The sequence below is a fragment of the Martes martes genome (genome assembly GCF_963455335.1).
Source record: "Martes martes genome assembly, chromosome: 14".
Taxonomy (NCBI): Eukaryota; Metazoa; Chordata; class Mammalia; order Carnivora; family Mustelidae; genus Martes; species Martes martes.
Genome location: NC_137902.1, coordinates 52398956 through 52424138, shown reverse-complemented (window position 1 = coordinate 52424138; position 25183 = coordinate 52398956). Strand labels below are relative to the sequence as shown.

The following is a 25183-nucleotide window of genomic DNA, read 5'->3' as shown; positions in this document are numbered from 1 at the left end:
CTGTGCCTAGTTTATAAATTAAACTTTATCATAGGTATGTACGTGTAGGAAAAAACAGGGTATATAGGGTTTGATAGTATTGGCAGTTTCGGGCATCCACTGGGAGTCTTGGAATGTATTCCCCCATGAGAAAGGGTAGATGATTGTTTTGTAATCACCGTCCCGGAATGTGCTCCCACCTCCAGGCTTGCTCATTCTGGAACATCTGCCTCTTGTCTGCCTAACCAAACAGTATTCTTCCTTTGAGGCCAGATTTAGTTTCACTGTCCCATAAATTCTTTCTTATCCTTAGGGCCATGCTGATCTCTTCTTAGTTGGTACATGACTACATGGTCTTCATCACATTATTTGTGACTTAGTTTCATGATGGTTCCTAGTCCAGTGTTGGCTGTGAATTGATCTCGCTTAACATCTTTCTCATGCTGACTATGTGCTAAGCCCTTTGCATGAAAAAAGATTGAAAAGATTATTATCCCTGTTTTGGAGATGAGAAAAACCAAAGCTTTGTAACTCACCATGTGTCAAATTGGAATGGTGTGGCTAAATGCTTAGCTATAAATCTGGGGTTTTGTTCCTGTGGAGAAAGAATAGAACAAATATTGGGGACATTTAGCAGTCTCTGTAATAGAGGAGAGAAACGTAAAATGGTCATGTGATAATTGTGGCAAGTGTTATGAAGGAAAAAAGATTTTTACCAATAGTTTATGCCAGGGTTTTGTGGTGGGAAGTCATATTTAAAGGACTAGAAGTAGGCCTTGAAGGTAAGTACAGTAGTATTCCGTTGTAATGTAACAAATTCCTCATAGCACTCATGAATTGTCTCACAATTGTAAAGGTCAGACATTTGTCCTCCATGGTGTGGCTTGGTTCAATGCTCAGAATCAGTCTGAAATCAAGGTGTCGAATGGACTCTTCTTGTCTGGCGGCTCTGCAGGAACATCTGTTTCAGGATCATTCTTCTTGTTGGAAGAATTTCGTTCCTTGCAGCTGTGGGAATGAGGTCCACATTTTCCTGCTGTCTGTCAGCCAGAGTCTACTCACAGCTCCTAAAGGCTGCCTACATTCCTTGACATGTGGCCTCCTGCAACTTTAATCCAGCAACAGCTTGTTAAATCCTTCTTATGGTTCTAATTTTTAACTTCTTCTTCCGTGGAGAGCTAAAGAAAACTTTCTGCTTTAAAGGGGCTGATGTAATTAGGTCAGACTTGCCTGGATAATCTTCCTATTTTAAGGTCAACTGTGCTATATCAAACATTTCCATGGAGGTAAAATTCATTACACTTGTAGTTTTGCGGATTATACCAGGGATAGGAAATCTAGGCAGACCTCTTAGAATTTTACCTACCATGGTAGATAAGACTTAGACAAGCAGATAAAGCCTTCTAGTTGAGAAAGAAATGTAGGCGAAAGCTCAAAAGAGAAACTCCATCAGTGATTTCTGGAGGTTGTGACTATGTCGTCTCCCCCAATGTCTTGGTCCCCTATTCCTACCCCACATCATCTCCCTCTCCCCACTCCTGTCCAATGATCACAGCTGGTTTCTCCTCTTGGGCAGGATTTCAAGTGTGCTCCCCATAGTGTCTATGGTGGTCATTCTCAACTCAAGCTATCAGTGCTAAAGCGTGTTTGGCAGTTGTTAGGTGGCAGTGGGCCTCCTACCCTGCCTTGATCCAGTTACTGAGCAAGCCTCAGTTTGGAGGGAAAGATGCCTTTTGAGATCAGGCATCTGCTGTTGGTTGTGGGGGAAGTCCTGTGGGAAGGGGAGATGCCTGACTTGGCTTCCATGCCTCTAGCTGGGAATAGTACATTAGTCTAGCAGCTGGCAGGAGGGGGCTCCAGGCAGCCAGTGGGTTGCATGGACCCCCAAGTTCCTGTGGGGTTCTGTATTTATTTAAAAGGTATCTCTCTGATCAGGTTAATATGACATTAAATAGTAAGTTAAAAATACCATTACAGGTTGAGAGAGAGACTGCCAAAGAAAGGAACAAATTTTATATTTTGGAATCTTTTTTTTTTTTTAAAGATTTATTTATTTTAGAGAGCAGGCAGGGGCGGAGGGAGAGGGAGAGAGAGTCTCTAGCAAACTCTTGATCTCACAATCCTGAGATCAGAACCTGAGCGAAAGCAAGAGTTGGATGCTTAATGACTGTGCCACCCAGGTGCCCCTATTTTAGTGTCTTTAACAGCAACTTTCCCTAGATTCCCCAAGGGGATCCATGTTTTCATTTTGCACTGGGTCCCACATATTGGGTAACTTGACCCTTGTGAAATTTTGGGTAAACTGCAGAATCTAGTTTTCTTATCTGTAAAATGAGGGAGAATAAAATGATATATACTGCATATACCTCAATTTGAATAAGGGCTTATACAGTGCCTAGAACTTACAGAGTACTAAATAAATGTTAGCTTAGAATAGAGGGATAGAGAATTCCTTTGTCTGTAAGACTATTTTGCCTCTTGCAAAATGTGGGACCTTGAGAAATATTTTCTTTTTTTCCCCCCTTTAAAAATGATTTTATTTATTCATTTGAAAGACAGATAGAGAGAATGAGTAGAGGAAGGGTAGAGGGAGTGGGAGAGGGGAAGCAGACATTCCACTAAGCAGGGAGCTGGATGTGGAACTCCATCTCAGGACACTGAGATCATGACCTGAGCCAAAGACAGACGCTTAACCAACTGAGCCACCCAGGCACCTTGACAACTATTTTCATTTGACTTGAAGATCTTCAGCTTGAATGTGTTAGTGAAAGTGTTAAATCCACATGGGAACGCTTGTCAGATGAGGAAGACATTTATAAGATGCACATAAAGTGCACTGTGAGAGGATTAGTAATTTGGTCCTATCAAAATGCAAAATGTATATACTTTTTTCATTTTCACTTCCTTTCTAGGTATCTATCCTAGAGAAATACACACGTGCACAATACAGAGACAAATACAATGATGTTCATGCAGAATTGTTTTTTAATACTGAAAAACAGAATTCAACCTAAATGTCCATTACTAGGAAATTAGTTATATAAATTGTTTGATTTTGTTCACTGGAATACCATGCAGCCACTAAAAAAAGAATGAAGTAGACCTGTATCAATGGTGAAAGATAACTGGGGGATTTTAATTAAGGGGAAAAATATCAAATTCCAGGAAATGTTTAATTCCACTTATTTAGAAATATATGTACAAGAAAATGAATAGACAAAAGTCTAGAAGGCTACAGACTAAACTGTTAACAGTGAGTATCTCTGAAGGAGTCGGTGGAACGTGTGTGTGAATGAATGGGACACTCCTGTTTCTCTATGCACTTCTATTATTTGGACGTTTTACCAAAAACATTTTCATGTATTACTGAGAAGAAATGGAAAGACTATTTTGAAGGCATTGTGCAAAAGGAAAAGTTGAGAAGGGGGGGGCAGGGAGACCTATGGCTCGGTGGTCTCTTGAGACTCCAGCGCCGCCGGAGGTGAGGAGACCCCGCCCCGCTGAGGTGATTCTGCAGAGGGGCGGAGCTCTGCAGAGCCCAAACGGGAGGTGGCTCCTGGGGGCGGGGCCACTGATTCCAGCCGCACGCTCCGCTCCCACCATGTCCTTATAAGGAGCGCCCCGCGTTAGGGCTCCGGAATCCGGTTGCAATCCCTGCGGCGCAGCCCCAATCCCAGGCCCCTCCCTTGGGAATGGGGGCGGGGCGGGGTCTTGGCGGCGAGGTTGCGAGGGCGGAGCATCTCGAAGCAGAACCAATAGAAGTGGCGGCCCCGGTTTGAGCGGTGCTGCCATTGGGTGAGAGGACGCGATGGGGGCGGGGCGCCCGCGGGGCTGGTTACGCCGAGGGAAGCCCGGACTCCGTAGTTGCTGCTCGCAGTCTGTCTTTCAGCGGGTTCCCGGCCCCGCCGTTCCCAATTTTCTGTAGCCCGCGGTTCGCCGCCCCGCTAGCCGCCGCGATGCCGGTGTTTCATACGCGCACGATCGAGAGCATCTTGGAGCCGGTGGCGCAGCAGATCTCGCACCTGGTGATCATGCACGAGGAAGGCGAGGTGGACGGCAAAGCCATCCCTGACCTCACCGCGCCCGTGGCCGCCGTGCAGGCGGCCGTCAGCAACCTTGTCCGGGTGAGCGCTCTGGGCCTGGGGTCGGGAGCGGGGTCAGGAGACATCCCAGTGGGTCCCTTTCGCCGGCTAGCTCCCTGTGGCTTCGCGCGTGGGCTCTGGAGCCAGATGGTCATGGGTTCGAACGCCGATTCCCCCCACTCTGTGACCTTGAGCGAGCCCCCAAGCTTCTGTGGGCCTCAGTTTCTTCATCTCTAAAATGGGGGCAATCATAAAAATGCCTGCCTTGCGGGTTTGTTGTGAAGATTCAGCGAGGGGGCATTTGTAAAGTGCCCAGCGCAGCCTGTGACCCATAGTAGGCGCTCCGTAAATGATAGTTGTAAGGGTGTCTGATGGCCCCTTTCACGCAGCAGGCTGTCGCCCCTCACGTTGACAGCCTTGCTCTCAGCTCCTTTTTAGGCCTCCCCAGTCTGGCCTATGAGCTGGCGCGCTCCCCTATGGATTCCCCGCCTTTCCTTCCAGGGATTCTTACTTGAGCCGCGCTGTTCACCTTTCTAGTACTTCTGCCCTTCACCCTGAAACCAGCCTCACCCACCACCCTCCCCCCGTGCTCCCCGAGTCTGGCTCTTTTGTCCACTTGTCTAACTGGCCACTCGTCTCCCGGTCTCCTCCTTCCTGCCTAGGCATTTCTACTTCGGCTCACACCTCTGGCACTCTCAAACACCGGGTAGTTTCTTTATATTTCTTCATGCAGTTCTTCATGACCAGGAGCCCTCTTTCCTCTTTCGTTTCACCTGCCGCCTTTCATTTTATTCCCCCCGTGGAGATTTCCACCTGGCTTTACCTGCTGTCAAACGGCTTCCGCCCCCTGGGGCCTTTCCAGACTCGGGGGCCCTCCTCCTCTGCCCCTCCTCCTGGCAGGAAGCAAGATGGAGTACTGGGAGAGGCCTGTGGAATCTGGGATCTGCGGCCCCTGCCGGAGAGAAGGACGGGGCGTCTCCTCCCCGACCCGCAACTTTCGTGGGTGTCTGAGTGGCCCTTGCCAGACCCCTGTAGCCCGCAGCTGTGACTCATAACTTAGGTGGTTCCTAGGGGAGGCGGAGCTCACTCCTGAAATGGGGAAAGAGGTGCTGTGACCAGTCTTTTAACACTCCCCTGACTAATATCACACTTTCTTTCCCACCCTGGGTGGGTGACTCAGACCGCTGCTGCCTGTGAGGGACAACTTTGGAAAAAGTTCATACCGCTCCCCCACCGAGCTGTGTAAATAGTTTGTGTCAGGGTAGTTGGCAGGTTGGGAGGCAACTGTGGGTCTGGGTGGGGCTTGGGTTACTTATCTGATTAGAGCCCTGACTGCACCAGGGGCACTGTAGCTGCTAAAAGTCTTCAGTCTTTGGGTCCCTTCTCAGGCAGTTGGAGAGACTGATCATTAGGAAGATGGGGGAACTCTATTGACCAAATTCCTCTTCTTCTTTCCATATAGATTTAGAAAGAATCTATTCAGTAAGAATACTGTCTTCATTCAGAATATCTAGTTCTACATTGTTCTTGTTCTTTTTTTTTTTTTTGTTCTTGTTCTTTTTATATCTAATTTTAATCTAAGACTCCAGAGTACATTCTTATGCAGTGTTGTCTAACATGGCTGCATTCCAGGCCTCCATTTTTCAACAAATAGGAAACAATGTAAAGAGACAGGGTAATAGTGTCCCTCCATGGAGTACTTCAGGAAATGAAATCTTAAAACCACATGTTGCACTTGGAACAGAGCTAGTTTAGTCTAGAGGTTGATATCTGGTTAGGCTATTTAGAGAAAAGTTATTTATGAGGTTCATTGCATGAATTAATAAGAATTGAATGCTGCGTAGGGAGCATTGTAATAAATCAGCGGTTCTCAGGTTGGGCTGTGCATCAGAATCACCGGTGGGGCTTTTTAGTAATAAAGATGTCCAACTCCCATCTCAGACTTAACTGTGGAGCTCTTCATGGGGTAGTCTCAAGGCCTTTTGTATTTTTTAGAAGCTCCATAGGTGGTTGTGATACATGCTTTGTTAGGAAACACTGCGAAGACATTGTGAGACAAATACTAAAGAAATAAGGCCAGTCAGGAGCTGAAAAAAAATTATGTACGGTTGTATCCCAGTACATACAAGAAAAGGGACTTGGGATTGGTGGTAGATCTGAATTAGCAGAGAGAAAGTTGGGAGGATTGTGCTGTTAAGTCAGTAATGAACAAAGGTACTGGTAAGTCATTTCCAGGTTACAACAAGTATATTGTCTGGACTAGCTCAGGAACTAAGTTGGAGAGAAATTAGAGACGAAGTCAGTGTATGACATATGGGCACTTTAACAGAAGGCCTTATCCAATAAGATGAACAAAGACAGTGGGAGGGGAGAGGGGATGAGAATAGTGTTTCAGGGAGACTGTATAGGTTGTGTTCTCTGGAGGCCAGACGACCTGCCCACTGCTTGAAATTCTCAATGCCAATTGTGGCCCTTATATATGTTACTGAATATTGCAACGGATTATGTACATGTGTCAAGTTCCCAACTAGGTTGTGTCTGGAGAACAGGCCTCATTTGATATTTCTTTATGTGCTCCCCGGTTCCTACCCTCAACATTGGCACACACGATGGCCCAATAAGTATTGCTGAAGGAAAGAGGGAACTGTGGGAGGGGAGATAAATTAGGAGACCTTTTAAACTGGTTGATCATGAAGATAACGAGGCCCAGGATTTTGGATGTGGCAGGGAAAATGGAGAAGGAATTAATTAGAAATATAGTAGAGGAAGAGTTAATAGAACTTGATGATAGAACTCTCAGGTTTTGGGGCGCCTGGGTGGCTCAGTGGGTTAAAGCCTCTGCCTTCAGCTCACGTCATGATCCCAGGGTCCTGGGATTGAGCCTCATCTTATCACAATGGAGTCATCACTTTGACCACACACTTAGGGAGGAGTAGGATGGGAAATTATTCACATGTCCTTTCTGCAACTCAGGACTCAATCCTGAACAAGACCGTTGTTTTATTTTTTTTTTTTTTTAAAGATTTTATTTATTTATTTGACAGACAGAGATCACAAGTAGGCAGAGAGGCAGGCAGAGAGAGAGAAGAGGAAGCAGGCTCCCTGCTGAGCAGAGAACCCGATGTGGGACTCCATCCCAGGACCCTGGGATCATGACCTGAGCTGAAAGCAGAGGCTTTAACCCACTGAGCCACCCAGGTTCCCACAAGACCGTTTTTTAAAAAACATTTTTTTTTGTGGGGCACCTGGGTGGCTCAGTGGGTTAAAGCCTCTGCCTTCGGCTTGGGTCGTGATCTCGGGGTCATGGGATCAAGCCCTGCGTTGGGCTCTCCGCTCAGCGGGGAGCCTGTTTCCTCCTGTCTCTCTCTCTCTGCCTGCCTCTCTGCCTACTTGTGATCTGTCTGTCAAATAAATAAAAATCTTTAAAAAACAGTTTTTTTGAGATATAATTCACATACCATACAATTCCCCCATTTAAAGTAGACAATTAAGTGTTTTTTTTTTGTTTTTTTTTTTTAATACATTGACAGAATTGTGCCACCATCACTACAATCTAACTTTAGGAAGTTTGTGTCTCCTCACAGAGAATCCTCATACCCGAGTCACTCAGTCTCTCCCATCCCCCGCCTTCCCAGTCCTAGGCAACCACCCGTCTACTGTCTGTCTGCGTGGATTTGCCTATTCTGGACATTTTATGTTAATGCAATCATAAAGCATGTGGTCTTTCGTGTTTGACTTCTTTCACTTTGCATGTTTTCAAGGTTCATCGAGGAGGTCATGTAGTATGTATCAGAACTTCATTCCTTTTTGTTGCTGAATAATATTCCATTATATGGAATAAGGCTATTTTAAATATGGAGAGTGATTCTATTGTAATAATAAAACAAGGAAGGGGAGCTAAGAGAAAGAAGGGTGGGAAAGGAAAAACAGAGGAAGGGTAAGAAGTTCCAAGGGTGAGATTCTGTGAACAGTGTGAAAAGGTCAGAAGTCTTAAACTGCCCGTCTTGTGGCATGGTATATAAATTTTTCTTTTTTTTCTATTGAAGTGACCCATGGCTATCTATCAGTCTTTGTGACCCTACAGTTTTGGTAGTTTTATTAATGGGGCTTCAGACCCTTTGCCTTCTCCATTGCATCTGAGGGCATGTGTTATAACTTCTCCTTGGGCTCATGAAATATTTATTTTGGGAGTTTTTGTGGCCTTGACTTTTATGAGCCTCACCCATATATCATACCCTCTTGAGACCAGCTCTGGTACAAATAGCAGCATTGTCTTTACTTTAACCTGATAGATGGTGAAGACTGTTCTGCTCTTAAAGAGATCGGCAATTAATTTTTTTCATTTGTAAATGATCGATATTAGCATCTGAAATTATTTTTGCTCTAATTTTTTTTCTTGGTTGATGTTAGATATTTTTCAGTTAAAATAAATAACAATAGGGGCACCTGGCTGGGCTCAGCTGGAAGAGCATACGACTCTTGATCTTAGAGTTGTAGAGTTTGAACCCCATGTTGCCTCTAGAAATTACCTTTTTTTTTTTTTTTAAGATTTTATTTATTCATTTGACAGAAGGAGAGAGATCACAAGTAGGCAGAGCAGCAGGCAGAGAGAGAAGGCTCCCTGCCGAGCAGAGAGTCAGACGCTGGGCTTGATCCCAGGACCCTGAGATCATGAGCTGAGCCAAAGGCACAGGCTTAACCCACTGAGCCACTCAGGCGCCCTGAAAAAAAAAAAATCAGAAGAAATAAATAAATAAAATAAATAACAACAATGGTGATAGGCCTCTGGGTGATTTTTTTTTTCTTTTTAATATTTTTCTGTATTTCCCAATTTTTAAAATGAACATATTTCTACATTAAGGAAAAAAGTAATCAAGTGAATATAAAGAACATTTGTATAATCCTTTATAGTTAATAAAATACTTCCATCTACACTGTCATAGTAATCCTTTAAGTTAGATATTGTGATGGTCCCAGTTTTACAGATGAGGATACTGTAGGTCAGAGAATTTAAGTAATCTGCCCACAGTGGCGCAGCTAGTTAGTAGGAGAGCTTGAACCCAAGCTCTGTTTCTCTTACTCTGTGCCCTTTGCTTTCTCTATTGCATGATTCTGTGTCCAGTTAGAGCAAAGCTGTTAAATATCAGTGGAAGGTTTCCACCTAGAATTTGAAGCAACAAGAATGCTGTTAGTCATAGAGTTTCCATGTGTCCTGGGCCTGGCAAAATTACCTGTTAAAAGCCTGGCTTTTGCAAGGCCTACACGAAGGGTCCATATATGAAAAGAATGGTGTGAAGGTAGGGTTCTGTTTCACAGCAACATTCCATTTTGCAGCCTTTCTTTAGAAAAAAACATAAGAGTAGCTACAGATCAGCAAAGAAGTATTTATGCCTGCAAAACGGATAAAGGCTTTTTATGGTATATATGGCTGCTCAGCTCGAAAGCCTATTAGAACTAATAGTATTTAAAGTACTTTTATAGGATTTCTGTGTTTACATAATATTTAAGGTAGGTTTGTGGATTCTTTGGACAGTCATGAAGTTTCATTTGAAAAATGAAAACCTTGGATCAAAAGAGATAAATGAATGTCTCAGATTGTGAACTTTGTTCCAATAATACTTAACATTTACTCATGTGATTGAGAGAACAGAAGAGTTTTGAAGATTATAATGTTTCTACAACTATGTTTTTAATTTTAGTAGGGCCCCAATTTAAATACTTGTTTAGGGGCATCTGGGTAGCACAGCTGGTTAAGCATCTGCCTTTGGTTTAGGTCATGATCCTGGGGTCCTAGGATCCAGCTCCACGTCCTTGTTGGGCTCCCTGCTCAGCGGGGTGGCGGCTTCTCCCTCTCCATCTGCCTCTCCTGCTTGCCTGTGCGTGTGCTCTCTCTCAGTCTCTCTCTCAAATAAATAAAATCTTTAAAAAAAATTTGTTTATATATCTGCACAGTAGAAAGTTGGGCTTTTCCAAAGTTGTTTTATAAATAGCACTGGTATAACTCTAAGTGAACAGAATAAAAGTTAAAGTCTTGTGGTATTAAGCACAGTATCTTAAGTTGCCTCCTTCTGTTACAGTCCAGGAATAAGGGCAGCATTAAAGCAACTACTTTTTTTTTTTAAGATTTTATTTATTTATTTGACAGAGAGAGAGAAAAGGAAGCAGGCTCCCTGCTGAGCAGAGAGCCCGATGTGGGGCTCAATCCCAGGACCCTGGGATCATGACCTGAGCCAAAGGAATAGGCTTAACCCACTGAGCCATCCAGGTGCCCTACTTTTTTTTTTTTTTTTTTTTTTGAAATTTTATTTATTTATTTGACAGAGTCAGCAAGAGAGGGAACACAAGCAGGGGGAGTGGGAGAGGGAGAAGCAGTCTTCCCTTCTGATCAGGGAGCCTGATGTGGGGCTTGATCCCAGGACTCTGGGATCATGACCCGAGCCAAAGGCAGACGTTTAATGACTGAGCCACCCAGGCGCCCCTAAAACAACTACTTTTATGGGGATGGGAACTATTTGGATTTTAATATTTCTTGTATATTTGTTAAAAAAGGAGTTTGATCATTTCAGATACTTATTTAATTATTGGTCATTTATATGCATATAAAATGCTTATGCTTTACATGTATCACAACTAAGAGGGTTTTATTATTCCTATGGTTTTTTTTTTTTAACTGCAGCTCAGCATAGCATGTATACATGGTCTGGTAATATTTACCAAACTTGGTCAGGGTTTGTTTTCTCTGTTACATTGTAGGTTCCTCAGTGTCAGGGACCACATCTGTTGTGTTCATTACTTTATTTCCAGTGTCTGGCTGTGACCATAGCTGTACAATAGGATTTTTTTTAACTAAATGAACATATACATAGTATTTATTTATTTATTTATTTTTAAAAAGATTTTATTTATTTATTTGACAGAGAGAGAGAATGAGATCACAAGTAGGCGGAGAGGCAGGCAGAGAGAGAGGGGGAAGCAGGCTCCCTGCTGAGCAGAGAGCCCGATGTGGGGCTCCATCCAAGGAACCCGGGGTCATGACCTCAGCCGAAGGCAGAGGCTTAACCCACTGAGCCGCCCAGGCGCCCCCATAGTATTTATTTTTTATGTGCAAAATACTGTAATAGAAATTTTGTGCAATGAGTACTTTTCTTCTCCAGCTTTTAAACATCTGATACCGCTAAATTTGAATTTATTATGGGCTGTGTCTGAAACAAATATATATACTAAGAGGAAGGCATGAATGGCTAACTGCCCATTGGTTGAGATAACAAAAGTGTTCAGGCTATTCTGGGTTGTGGTTCTCTGTTTCAGAGTGCTTTCAGCTATGCAGGCCACCTTCTAAATTCATAAATGAGGGTATGTTGCTATCTGAAAGAGACATTGAGATCTTGCATTCTTTTAACATTGGAAATTACTTTTTAAAATTTAACAGTTTAGACCAGGTGTTGATACATTATTTGGAGTCCTGCTGGTTACAGTGTGGTAGCATACTGTGAGTCATGAATTCCTTCTTAAAAGATCCTCAACTTCCTTGAACCATATGGCAGGAGACAAAGATTATCATAAAGTTGAACTGCCTCTTTTTTGCTTTTTGACTGATCTGGCCCAGCCTTTTCATTGAAACTTATGTCATGATCATGACAGTGTGGTACATTTTTACCTAATAAACCAGCATTAGAGGAGTATCAAAAGAGGTCTTTGTCCTTAATCAGCAAATGTTAGCGATCAGCTGGTATCTCAGCAGGATTTCTTTCTAGAATAATCCTATATGCTCAGTATTCTTGCTGAGGAAGGGTCATTCAGTTACTTCATGTTGTTTTGGGGCAGGTCTGCCCTTAAACCTTCCCATATAGACAGGACTAGAAGGAGAAAATATAAATTTCAGCCTTGACTTTGTAAGCTTCGGCAGCCTTCAATTCTGTATATTTAGTATAAATACATCAAAGGGAGGTTTAAAGAGTAAAATTTGACTATGTAATAAGACTCTGAAACACCCAGAGAAGAAAGTGAATGTATTGGAGGATGAGAGGTACTCCCTTTTTATTTTTATTTATTTATTTTTTTAAAGATTTTATTTATTTATTGGGCAGAGATCACAAGTAGGCGGAGAGGCAGGCAGAGACAGAGGAGGAAGCAGGCTCCCTGCTGAGCAGAGAGCCCGACGCGGGGCTCGATCCCAGGACCCTGGGATTATGACCTGAGCTGAAGGCAGAGGCTTTGACCCATTGAGCCACCCAGGCGCCCCAGGTACTCCCTTTTTATAAAAAAAAAAAGAGAGTCTTTTTAAAAAAAGACAGTCTTCCACTCCATAATCATTCCCAATGAAAACTAAATAAGTACTAAAATGGCTGTAAAAGACAGAAGCAAACACTTCGATCATTCAAAACTTATGTTATATGAAAAAAAAAAACTTATGTTATCTGAACTTAATTTTGTTTTTTCTTTTTTAAAAAAGATTTATTTTTTATTTATTTATTTGAGAGATAGTGGGGGTAGGGGCAGAGGGAGAGGGAGAGAGAATCCTCAAGCTGACTCCCTGCTGAGTGAAGAGCTTTGTGTGGGGCTCATTTCCATGGCCCTGAGATCATGACCTGAGCTGAAACCAAGAGCTGCCTGCTTAACCGACTGAGCCACCCAGGACCCTCTCCCCCCGTTCAGTTTTTCTTAGTAATTTACAAAAAGATTTATTAGGGAAGGAGGTTGAGATTAATATGTATGTATCAGTGGGGTGCCTGGCTGGTTCAGTTTTTAGGCGTCTGCCTTTGGCTGGGGTCATGATCCCAGGGTCCTGGGATGGAGCCCAGCATTGGGCTCCCTGCTCAACGGGAAGCCTGCTTCTCCCTCTCCCACTTCCCCTGCTCGTGTTCCCTCTCTCGCTGTCTCTCTCTCTCTCTGTCAAATAAATAAAATAAAATCTTAAAAAAAATGTAGGTACTGAATTTTTTCACTGTATTTTATCATAATTAAAGTATTATATCCTTCATATAGTAATATAAATAATATTGAACTGTATACTATTATCATGCTGAGCCTTCATATAGTCTTCCAAAAGGAACAACATTTTTCTTATTAAAAAAGTATTGCATTTTCATTGTTGAAATTTAGAAAATCTGTCTTCTCTCAGTTTTCTCAGCCTTTTCAGTCTGTTTGAACTTGACTTGTCTTACTCTCTCATTTTCTTTTCTCTCTACTCCCAACCAATTTGTGTTTCCCTGGATATAAATACAAACTAAACTATATATAGATGCACCAGTTCTTATCCTTTTTCACTGTTTTAAAAACCCCCAAACCCTTTCATTTACTTTCCCGTTTAAGAATTTACAAAGAGGGGTGCCTGGGTGGCTCAGTGGGTTGAGCATCTGCCTTCGGCTCAGGTCATGGTCTCGGGGTCCTTGGATCAAGCCCTGCATCAGGCTCTATGTTCTTCGGAGAGACTGCTTCCCGCCCCCCGCCTGCCTCTCTGCCTACTCGCGATCTCTGTCAAGTAAATAAATAAAATCTTTTAAAAAAAAATTTACAAAGAAAAGTGAGGAAACAGAGTCTGATACAGTATCCCAAGACTTTGTCCTGTGCCATTTAAGGAGTCATGATGTACTTAGCTAACTGCTTGTTTCAGTAAATATGGAATGAGATGACTTCAAAATAATAGGCTTGGTCCTAATCTAATCTAGGTTAGATTAGAATTTCTAATCTGGACATGCTTGTTAAAGATATGGGGGCTTTAGTATGATTAAGTCTATTTAGGTATGTGCATTGTGTGCAGACAGAGAGATAAAATATGACAGAGTAACGAATGAAAGGGGACTTGGATAATTAGACACAGGAAGTTGGGGATTTGTTGCCTTCTTTCCAGTTCCTTGTAGATTTTGTGTCCTCGTGTGCTGGATCATTAGTCTTTGATGATTGATTTGTGGCTTTTCTTCCCACTTACCCCACACTTTCTCAGGGTATCTCCATTTTAGACTGTTGGTTTCTAGAGGGCAAGGACTGGGCTATATTCTTGATATTTCCAGTTCTGTTCTTATCCTAGTCCCTTGCTCATGGTATTCCTTCCATAGGTGTGTTGTGCTTTGATACTTGCTATCCCAGCTAGTCATTCTGATGAGGATAGCTCACTATCTCTTGCCTCCTTTGGAAGGCATGGTGATTCTCTTTTCCTGCCCTCCAGTGTTGCTATATACGAGAAACAAAGATTCGTAAATGATGCTATATTGTGTGGTTACATATTTGGACTTTTAAAGATTATTTATTTATTTGTTTATTTCACGGACAGAGATCACAAGTAGGCAGAAAGGCAGGCGGGGGGGGTGGGGTGGTGGTGGTGGAGCAGGCTCCCTGCTGAGCAGAGAGCCCGATGTGGGGTTCGATCCCAGGACCTGAGCTGAAGGCAGAGGCTTTAACCCACTGAACCACCCAGGTGCCCCTATTTGGACTTTTAGAGTCCAAAAAATTTTATGTCACTTCTGTTAGGAGTCAGCTCATTGGATTGGTATGATTGTGGGATATATGTTTGTACAGAGGATGAGAGGTAGTGAATCTTAGAAGTAAAAATGTTATACAAATACTGTTAAGTTACAGAAAATAGAATCTTTTGCCCTTAGAGAATTTCCCACTGATAAGATTTCCAGTTGAATGACTTTTAAGAGGAAGGTGGCTGAATTTCATTGTAGTTGGCCACAATCCAAGTAAAAGTCATTCCTTCTTTTGAAATAAGTTTAACTTATTCCCATAAGTAAGCTTTCTGTGAAGAAAGAGAAATAGCACATTTGTTCTTAGAGTTGGGAGGTGAGGGACCTCTATTATCTAGCTCCCTATATTTCAAGCCTTCTTTCTTTCTCCAGCCCATCTCTGAAGAATTGGCTCATCTTTTATCTGTAAGGTAGACAACATGTTTTTATTCATACAATTAAAGTAGATAAGGATATATGAATGGGGAAGTAATTCTTAACATAGGAAAAAATCGAGACTACTAACACTTATATTTCTTATCTTACAACTCTTCTCCCCAAATGGCGGACTTAGTCATCAGACCCTTGCTATGCACATTGCTAGGTGTTCTGAATGATGGTGGGATATATAAGATGTGGTCTCTGGCCTTGGGTTGTTAAAATACAGATGAAATTTATAATCTTATAAAAGATGTATCTTATCCACATCCTCTCCACCAGTGAAATTGTTTTGCAGAATTTAAGTTATTCATTTTAAAGGGTTGTGCACTAGTACTGCAAATACTTTATTCCTTGGAGCCATGGAGAAAATAAGAGTGGGCCAGCAGCAGAATGAGCAGGTTGTGGGCTTCACGGTGAGGAAAAGACCTTTGAGCACTGGCCTCAGCTGCTATCTTCTTGTGGTACTCCAGGCACACTTGTTTTCATTTCCTCCAAAGTGCAGTGCTATTCCTTCACCTGAACTACTCTCCAGTACTTCTTCATTTGGGTTATTTCTACGCATCCAGAACTTCCATATTAAATGTCAGTGTTTTAGGGACTAGCTCCCTGACTTTACCTCTAAAATTGAGTTAGGTCCATCTTATCATATGATTCCTATGTTTTTCCCCTTATTTTGCTTATCATAGTTATATGTAATTATTTGTGTGGTAATTACTTATTTAATGTCTTTCTCCCCGCTAGAGCCCTGAGGGGCAAATACTGATTCTGTTGTGTTTGCTCCTGAATTTTCAGCACCCATTAGAGTGCTTTGGCACATAGTAGAGTCTTGAAGAATATTTGTTGATGAACAAATGGGAAGGCCATTTACTGCTTCCCTACCAAAACTGTTTTATGCTTCTTTGGAAAAATATATATCATGCTGTGAGTGAATCTTTGGTGAAATTTAACTGCCAATTAGGAAGTAGCTGTAAATTGTTGCTTGGCACAGGGCATTGCATGTGGTAGGACCATCCAATTCCTGTTCCCTGAATGAATGAATTCCAGGCATGAAGTCCTGGGGTGCAGATGAGAATAATCCTGCCCAACAAAGGAATATGCAGAATTTGTAGGTGTAAGTAAAAATATAACATGGATTTGGAATTCTCTATTAGTTTTAATCCTTTGCAAATAAATGGAATAGAAAACTTGGGCAAAATGCATCTGGAATGAGTTAGCAAATCTCAAAGTCAGACTTTAGATACAGATACAAGGCAAATCAGCATATAAATATGACAAGAATCTTGGGAGGCAGTACAGTGTAATGGTTAAGAGTAAATGCTCCATAGCTAAACTCCTTGGGTTCAAATCCTGATATTGATTGACACCTTTGAGGTATGTAAATTGGGGAAAGTATTTAATCTCTTTCTCATGGTCCTCCTTTGTAAAGCAAAGCTACTCCTGTACTACCTGAGTCATCGTGTATTTTTGGGAGGACTAATGAGTTCATGAAAATGGTTAGAACTATGCCTGACATAGAGTTAAGAGCTCAGTGAGTGTTAGATATATTAATATATTTTCCATGGTATTTAAGTCCTATTTTAAATGTTAGTCTAATGAAAAGGCAGTGTTCATTTTTTTTTTAAATGTCTTAGCATAACTTCTAACTTTTGCTTAACAAGGCAAAGTGCCAGTGAAAGCTTTCAGTAGAATTCCATATGTTGTGGGATATACAGTTTTACCAACTGTGGGGAAAATATCACTTACAGTTTAGGTGCCTGAGCTTTTGATTGCCATTTTCCCATGATTAAAATCAAACATCTAAATTTTTGATTCATATCTCCTTCGGAGCAATAGTAAGGGGAAAAAGCATATATATATAGAACCTATATAAATATGTTTTTTCCCCAGTTTAGAAACAAGAAATGAGGCTTAGGATTTGGTATTTTATCCCAAGCATTCATTGTCCTATTTTGTAAAAAAGAAAAAAATTGAAGGGATAGTCAGGCCACTCACTAAAATAATAAGATGGAAGCCTTCTAGGTAGTGTTGAGAAGTGTAATCAACGTGTGGAATAGAATTAATTTAATTCTGGAACAGCCAAATTAATGTAACAAATAAGTAATGACTACATACTATGGTAGACATTAGATGGGCTTAGTATCTTTTGCCTGAAAGGAGGGCTAGAATTTCAGGTGTCCTGTCAGCATGGGAGTAAGGGTTGAAAGTGATGGTCACACTACTAGTTTGGAAGGTATAGCTCTTATTTCTAGTCTTACAGTGATGTTCTGGAAGAAAAAATTTTTTTTTTTAATTTTTTTTTAAAGATTTTATTTATTTATTTGACAGACAGATCACAAGTAGGCATAGAGGCAGGCAGAGAGAGAAGGGAGGAAGCAGGCTCCCTGCGGAGCAGAGAGCCCGATGCGGGGCTCGATCCCAGGACGCCGGGATCATGACCTGAGCCGAAGGCAGCGGCCTTAACCCACTGAGCCACCCAGGCGCCCCAGTGGAAGAAAATTTTTTAAAAAGATTTTATTTATTTATTTGACACAGAGAGAGAGAGATCACAAACAGGCAGAGAGAGAGGGGGGAGCAGGCTCCCTGCTGAGCAGGGAGCCCAATGTGGGGCTTGATCCCAGGACTTTGAGATCATGACCTGAGCTGAAGGCAGAGGCTTAACCCACTGAGCCACCCAAGTGCCCCAATTTTCTGGAAAAATTTTAACCTGTGTATTTAACTTCAAAGTCTTAAATTAGTTAGCATTTTCACTGTCTTCCTGAGTAATATAAAGATTGTAAAATACTTCAAGTTCCATTGTTCCTTTATATATGGTTGTCTAAGATTTTGTTCTGTCTTCTTTCTTCACCCCATAAATTAGATACTGTTTTTTTCTTCTACTGTTGCTTTTCCCCCCATTTACTCACATTTACCATTTTCTTTGAAATATAGGAGAAATGATGAATAGATCATCCTTCTAGGTGTATCTCTCTACTTCCTGAGGTCCACCCTACACTAGTGTCTTTAACGGGATCTTTGGGCAGTCCACACTCTTAAGTTTCTATTTGTCTAAAATATCTTTTGTCTTCTTTTTTTTTTTTTTTTTTTAAAAGATTTTATTTATTTATTTGACAGACAGAGATCACAAGTAGGCAGAGAGGCAGGCAGAGAGAGAGGAGAAAGCAGGTTCTCCACGGAGCAGAGAGCCTGATGCGGGGCTCGATCCCAGGACCCTGGGATCATGACCCGAGCTGAAGGCAGAGGCTTTAACCCACTGAGCCACCCAGGCGCCCCATCTTTTGTCTTCTTTTTTGAAAGGTAATTTCATTAAATCAATAAATCAGGGCTTATAGTAATTTTTTTCCAGCACTTTGAAAATATTATTCCAGTGTTTTTGCATTCATATCAGCCGTTGGTCTAATTGTTGTTTTGCTGTACATTATGACTTTTTTCTATGGAGGTTTTAACACCTTATTTATCTTTCTTAGGATTTTTTGGGGCTCCCTGATTTTTGAGGATTGATTTAATCAATCCTAGAAAATTATTAGCCATTCTCTCTTTGAATTTTTACCTCTTCCCTCATTTTATTCTCTCCTTTGGGAACTCTAGTTGGAAATGTACTTTCTCACTCGGTCCTTCATATCTTTTCTCAGTTTATATTTTCCATTTGGTAATTTCTTCAGCTCTTGCTAATTCTCATACAGCTGTGTCTAATGTAATTTAATTGATCTACTGTGTTTTAAATTTAAATGACTGTATTTTTTACTTCTAGAATTGTTTGTATGTTTTTCAGAATCTGCTTGCAGTTCTGATAGTCTCTCATTCTTTAATCAGACATTTTAAAAAAGATCGTTTGTATTCTCTTTTTTTTGGGTTTGATAAAAAATATGTTGGAGCATAGAGCCTGTAAGAGCTAATACCAGGATGAGAATAGAAAGGTACTTTTTTTTTTTTTTTAAGATTTTATTTATTTACTTGACAGAGATCACAAGTAGGCAGAGAGGCAGGCAGAGAGAGGAGGAAGCAGGCTCCCTGCCGAGCAGAGAGCCCCATGCGGAGCTCTATCCCAGGACCCCGAGATCATGACCTGAGCCGAAGGCAGAGGTTTTAACCCACTGAGCCACCCAAGGCGCCCCTAGAAAGGTACTTTTGAAATCTGAGGAAGGGGCACCTGGGTGGCTCAGTCACTGGGCATCTTCCTTGGGCTCGGGTCATGATCCCAGGGTCCTGGGATTGAGCCCCATATCGGGACTTCCTGCTCAGCGGGGAGCCTGCTTCTCCCTCTCCAGCTCCCTTGTGCTTGTGTTCCCTCTCTCACTATCTCTCTCTATCATAAATAAATAAAATCTTAAAAAATAATCTGAAGAAATGTCAGGCGAATATTACTCTCTTGAGGCTGTAGAAGTCTCTGATTATTTTCTTTTTTTTCTTTAGCATTTTAAAAGATATTATTTATTTATTTGAGAGAAAGAGAGAGTGTGCACCAGCAGGGGGAGGGGCAGAGGGATAAGCAGACTCCCCACTGAGCACGGAGCTGGGCACAGGGCTTGATCCCAGGACCCCAAGATCACTACGTGAGCCAAAGTCAGATGCTTAACTGACAGTGTCACCCAGGTGCCCCTTCTTTAATTTTTTTTTGTTGCGGTAAAATTATATATAACATGGAAGTTACCATCTTAACTATTTTTAAGTGTGCAGTTTTATGACATTAAGTACATTCACATTGTTGTGTCACCGTTACTGCCTTCTACCTCTAGAGCCTTTTCATTGCCCCCAACTGGAGCTCTGCACCCATTAAACCCTTACCCCATTTTTTATTCCCGAGTCCCTGACAGCTGCAATTCTACTTTCTATTGCTTTGAGCTTGACTTGTTTAGGTAACTCATTTAAGTAGAATCATACAGTATTTGTCCTTTTGTGACTGGCCTATTTTTTAAAAAATATTTATTTATTTATTTATTTGTTTGTTTGACACAGAGAGAGAGACAGCGAGAGCAGGAACACAAGCAGGGGGAGTGGGAGAGGGAGGAGCAGGCCTCCCACCGAGCAGGGAGCCTGACGTGGAGCCCGATCGCAGGATGCTGGGATCCTGAATGGAGCCGAAGGCAGACGCCCAATGACTGAGCCACCCAGGCACCCCATAACTGGCCTATTTTTACTTAGTATAATGTCTTCAAGGTTCATCCGTGTTGTAGCTTATATCAGAATTTCCTTCCTTTTGAAGGCTAAGTAATATTCCATTGTATGTATGTACTGCATTTTGCTTATGCGTTCATCCACTGATGGACACTTGTGTTCCTCTTTTTTTGGCTACTATGAATAATCCTGCTGTTTCATCATTATTTTATTGCCCTGAGGCCTAGACTTTGTCCCTGAGGGGTAGAATGTTCTCATGGAGTCAGATAAGACTATGAACCCAGCCAATGATGCCAGGGAGCAAACATGTAATCAAATCAGGCCAAAGGGCCTTTTGCACAAAATGGCAGGAAGACAGGAGAGGAAGTTCATTCTGTCTTAGAGAGCCAGTATTTGAAACACCAAGTTTGCCAGCCAGAGAAAAATGGGAAATCCTTCTGTGCACGGCAGGAGTGTGAATGAGCAGTGAGGGAGTGGGGCAGCTTTAGTAAAGAGACTACTAAGGTAGATTTGTGCTAGTTTGGGAAGGGACTTATGTGCCATATTAACTAATCAGAGAAAACCCAACTTTAATTTTTGAGTAAGTAAAAAATTCACCTGGTTCAAAACTTTTAAAAAAGATTTTATATTTATTTATTTATTTGAGAGAGAGAGAATGCGTTTGTACGCATGAGCAGGGGAGCAGGAGGGGACAGGCAGAAGAAGAGGGAGATGCAGGGACCCTAATGCAGGGCTCCATCCCAGGACCCTGGGATCATGCATGACCTGAGCCAATGGTATGTTGACTAAACCACCCAGGTGCCCTCACCTGTTTCCAAATTTAAAAGTTTCCGCAAGGGATTTAGTAAATAGTCTCTCTCCCACCTTGAACTCCAGCCACTGTTTCATTAGGGAACTAATAGGTTCCCTCCTCTTAGGTAACCAACGAACACAGGAAACCCAATGTCTTGGGTATGCTTCTAGAGATGGCTTTTGCATATTCAGGTGATAGGTTTTCCCCTTTTATATGAATGGTGACCTATCGTACCTGTTCCTTGATTTTCTTTTTTTTCCCCTTAACATACTTTGGAGAACATTCTTCATCAATGCATATTGAGTCTTTTGACAGTTACATAATAATCCATTGATGATTGTAACATAATTTATGTAAGTAGATCCTTATGGAAGGACCTTAGGTTATTTGTGATCTTTTGCTGTTTCTGACTGTGGCAATGAATGACACAGTTAGGTCATTTTATGTCTGTGCAAGTATATTTGTAGAGTAATTTCTAGAAGCGGACCATTCCAAGCACTGGATGTTAGTCAGTCAAAGGATATTTATTTATTTATTTATTTATTTATTTATTTATTTGTTATTTATGAGGGAAGGGGAGGAGAGGCAGAGGGAGTGGGAGAGAGAGAATCTTAAGTAGGTTCCATGTTCTGTTTGGAGCCGACAGGAGGCCCAGCCCCACAACCCTGAGATCATGACTTTGAGCTAAAATCAAGAGCTGGCCGCTAAACCGACTGAGCCACCTGGGTGCCCCAGCAATGGAAGGATTTTAAATTGTGGTATAACATGGACAGTTTTGGGTTTGGTAAAGATAACCCTGGTAGTGGTGAGAAAGAGGTTGGAGAGTGAGACACACATTGTTGGAGAGCTGTCAATCCAAGAGATAGTGAGGGCTGCCTTCAAGCACTGGGGGAGTATAAACAGAGAAAGAGGGGGGCAAAGTCTAGAGAGGCTCTTTATTACTTTACAGTTGAATTCACAGTATTCTCAATTTCAGAAATGCACCAGTAAAACAAAATGGTTTTAAGAATTATTTTATTAAATTCATCATACCTGTATCTTTTTTATTTCATATGGAAGAAAAAAAAATTAAATACAGTGGCTAGTAGCATGGATCTACCTGTAGAGATCTTGGAAGAAAACAGAAAAAGATCAAGTTGAAGTGAGAGCTCTAAGGAAGGGACTATACTTGGCCTTGAACTCAGGTATGCCAGGGGTTTTTAATCACTCTGGTATGTGTTCTGGGTTGACATGGACAGGTATCTGTGCTAAGATGTTAGGCAAGAAACAGTAGGGGTATATATTTAGGATGATCCCATTTTGTATTATCCTATATGTGGAAGAGCATACACTAAAATGTGGTGGGATTGAGTAGTGGGATTTCAGGGTACACATTTTTTTCTTACCATAATTCATGTTTTTCTCTTAACAATGAACTTGTATCACTTTTGAAGTAAAAAGATAAATCCAGTATTTTCCTACATCTTTTTTCTTCTTAATGTTTGCACTGTTCTCAGTGCTTGGAATCATCCTTCCTCTCTTGTTAAAACGTGGATGTCACTTTCTCCATGAAGTCCTTTCCCGGCTGCTCAGTGGAAATTAATCTCTCCTTAAGGCTTGCCTGTGTTTCCTATCAGATGCTGTCATGAATTAGAGCTACTTATGTCGTCCCTCCCACCTCACCCACCTTACAATATGAGACCTGGAAGGCATGCAGTACTCTCATACAGTGGGATTACTTGCACTTGGGAGATAGTGTAATGCTAAATCAGTTGTTTTTGCAGCACTGGAGTTTTTTCTCTGTCAGAGGGAGAAAAAAATAGATATACGTTCCAAGTCACAGTCAGCAGAGTGATTTTAAAATTCTGAGTGCAACGATGTATCTATATACCGCAGATGAATACTGTTTCCTAATTTGAGAAGGCTGCTGAAAAGTCTCTGGAGAACAAGGAGCCATAAATAATAAACATCATCTCTAAAACTCTCTACTGCATCTCTAACATGGAAATTCGAATGGAATGGAAAATTGCATTTTACCTGAATTATACCAGAAAACTTTTATCTTTGAACTGGGAGCTCCAACTTGGGTTGTTTGTTCTGAAGTTTCCATACACAGGCAAATTCCTCAGTCTATGGTGGTCATGTATTGATGGCACTGAGGAATGAGAATGCGAAAACCCCATCTTCCCCCTTGTCCAGAAATCGACTCCTTTTATTATGTTTGCCAGATAAACCTTTTCCTCTTCTTTTTTTCTTTTATTTTTCTTGTTCTTTTCTTTTCTTTTTTTTTCCGGGTAGTGTTCTGTTCATCTTTCCTTCCATGTCTTTTTTCTTCTTCTCCTTCCTCAAAGCTACCAGTCTAGATTAGGCTTTAATAGTACCCCTCTTAAAAAAAAAAAAAGTACCCCTCTTTGATAATTACCTTCTAGTCTCTCACTCCCATCCATTACTGCCAGTTTACTTAGTAAATCTAAGTACAGCTCTGATCTCAACACTTTTCTTGCTCAGAAGCTTGTACCTCCTCCAGTTGTCTTCTAAATTAATCTAATCTCCTTATTCTAGCTCTTGAGGGCTATCATTTTAAATATGAGAAATTGTATTCTCAGACATGGTCAACAGGGTGTCTGAAGAAGGTATCTTGAACAGTGGAAAAGTGAAAATCAGAATCCACTGCTGGTCCTACCCCACCATAGTGCCCTTCCCTCAAAGCCTATGCTAGCCCAGTGAGACTGCTTGACATTTCATGAGCAAATTCAGGTCCTTCTCAGTTCTGTTTCTTTTTTCTTTTCCTCCCCCTCTCCCTCCCTCGCTCGCTCTCTCTCTTTCTTTCTTAAAGATTTTATTTATTTATTTGACAGAGAGAGACACAGTGAGAGAGGGAACACGAGCAGGGGAAGTGGGAGAGGGAGAAGCAGGCTTCCCGGCGGAGCAGGGAGCCCGATGTGGGGCTTGATCTCTGGACCCCGGGATCATGACCTGAGCTGAAGGCAGCCACTTAATGCCTGAGCCACCCAGGCGCCCCTCTCAGTTCTGTTTCTTTGCATATACTGCATTTTCTTCCATCTAAGATACCTTCTTCCCTCCAGAAATTATATCCATGCTTTAAGGCTCAGCTGAAATACCGAAGACTGCCCTAATCTCAACAACTGCTTGTACTGTCTGTCCACTTACCCCTGGTGGTGCTAAGTTCGATCTCCCTGTTGGCATTCGTGTAGTGCTGATGCTCTTCCAGGCCATAAACTCCTTAACTGCATCTTTGTGTCACCTACACATGGCCTTCCACATAGAATTCTCAGGACATAAGTTAAAGAATAAATTAATCTAAAAATGTCAGCACACAAGAGGTGCCTTTAACATCTCTAGTTTATGTCTATTATGAAAAAAAGAAAAGAAAATACAGCACCACCACGTAATATTTTTGATGGCATCAGCTATATAGAAGAGTTCATGGTGAGTTTACCTACACAATATCTACCTAGCAATCGATGATGTATACCCTAGGGAGAACTTGGATTTGTCCTAAATATATATTGTGTTTTTTTGAGAGAGAAGGGGAGGGGGCAGGGGGAGAGGGAGAAAGAGAATTTTTTTTTTTAAATAAGATTTTATTAATTTATTTGAGAGAGAGAGAATACCAGCAGAGGGGGAGGGACAGAGGGAGAGTCAGACTCCTTGCTGAGCAGGGAGCCTGATCTGGGGTTCTGTCCCAGGACCCCAGGATTATAACCTGAGCCGAAGGCAGACACTGAACCAACTGAGCCATCCAGTCGCCCCAACACAAATATATTTGATTGCTAGGCTTATGGAAACTTGCCTGCTAAGGTAGGAATTCAGACGTTAACTTCAGATTCAACAGTGATAACCTTATACATTGTTGATCTCCAGGGATTCGCTGCTGTTTTATCTTCCATATAAATTCAATTTGGGAAGTTTTCCAATTATGAACCAATACAGACTTCTGTTGTTCTGTAAGAATCATTAGGAGTGAACTTAATATTTAGTGGCAACTGAAGATAAAAGGATTGTAGTTAAGTGTATAGGTGCTTTGCTAGCATTGACTTTTAATACTTTGCTTAAAACATTAACAATAAAAAAAATAGATGAATGGTCTCCCATGATAGTGTAATTCTTTCAATTCTGACTAATTGTGTTTCTTCCTTTTGCCCAACTGGACATAAGTTATCTAAAATGGTAGAGCCAGAACTTACCAAAGGGTTTAGTTATCTGTGGTGGCCATTCAATAGGTAGGTTGTAGTACTGATCTTTTGTGTTAGTAAGCAAGTGAAACGAAAGGAAATAAACTTAATATTCCTGCAGAAGGCTTCTGATTAAACTGAGGCAGTGTCTAATCT

At 41.6% G+C, this 25183-nt stretch overlaps 1 protein-coding gene across 2 annotated transcripts in view; it reads left to right on the top strand.

Annotated features, from left to right (window-relative positions):
• Nucleotides 1-3769: 3769 nt before the first annotated feature.
• The window catches only part of VCL (vinculin), a 114211-nt gene continuing 92797 nt past the window's right edge, over nt 3770-25183 (top strand). For both annotated transcript variants that reach the window (XM_080822507.1, XM_080822508.1), the window contains exon 1: nt 3770-4103. In XM_080822507.1, the coding sequence (XP_080678633.1) occupies nt 3936-4103 (168 nt within the window). In that variant the 5' untranslated portion in view covers nt 3770-3935. The remainder of the gene's footprint in view (nt 4104-25183) is intronic.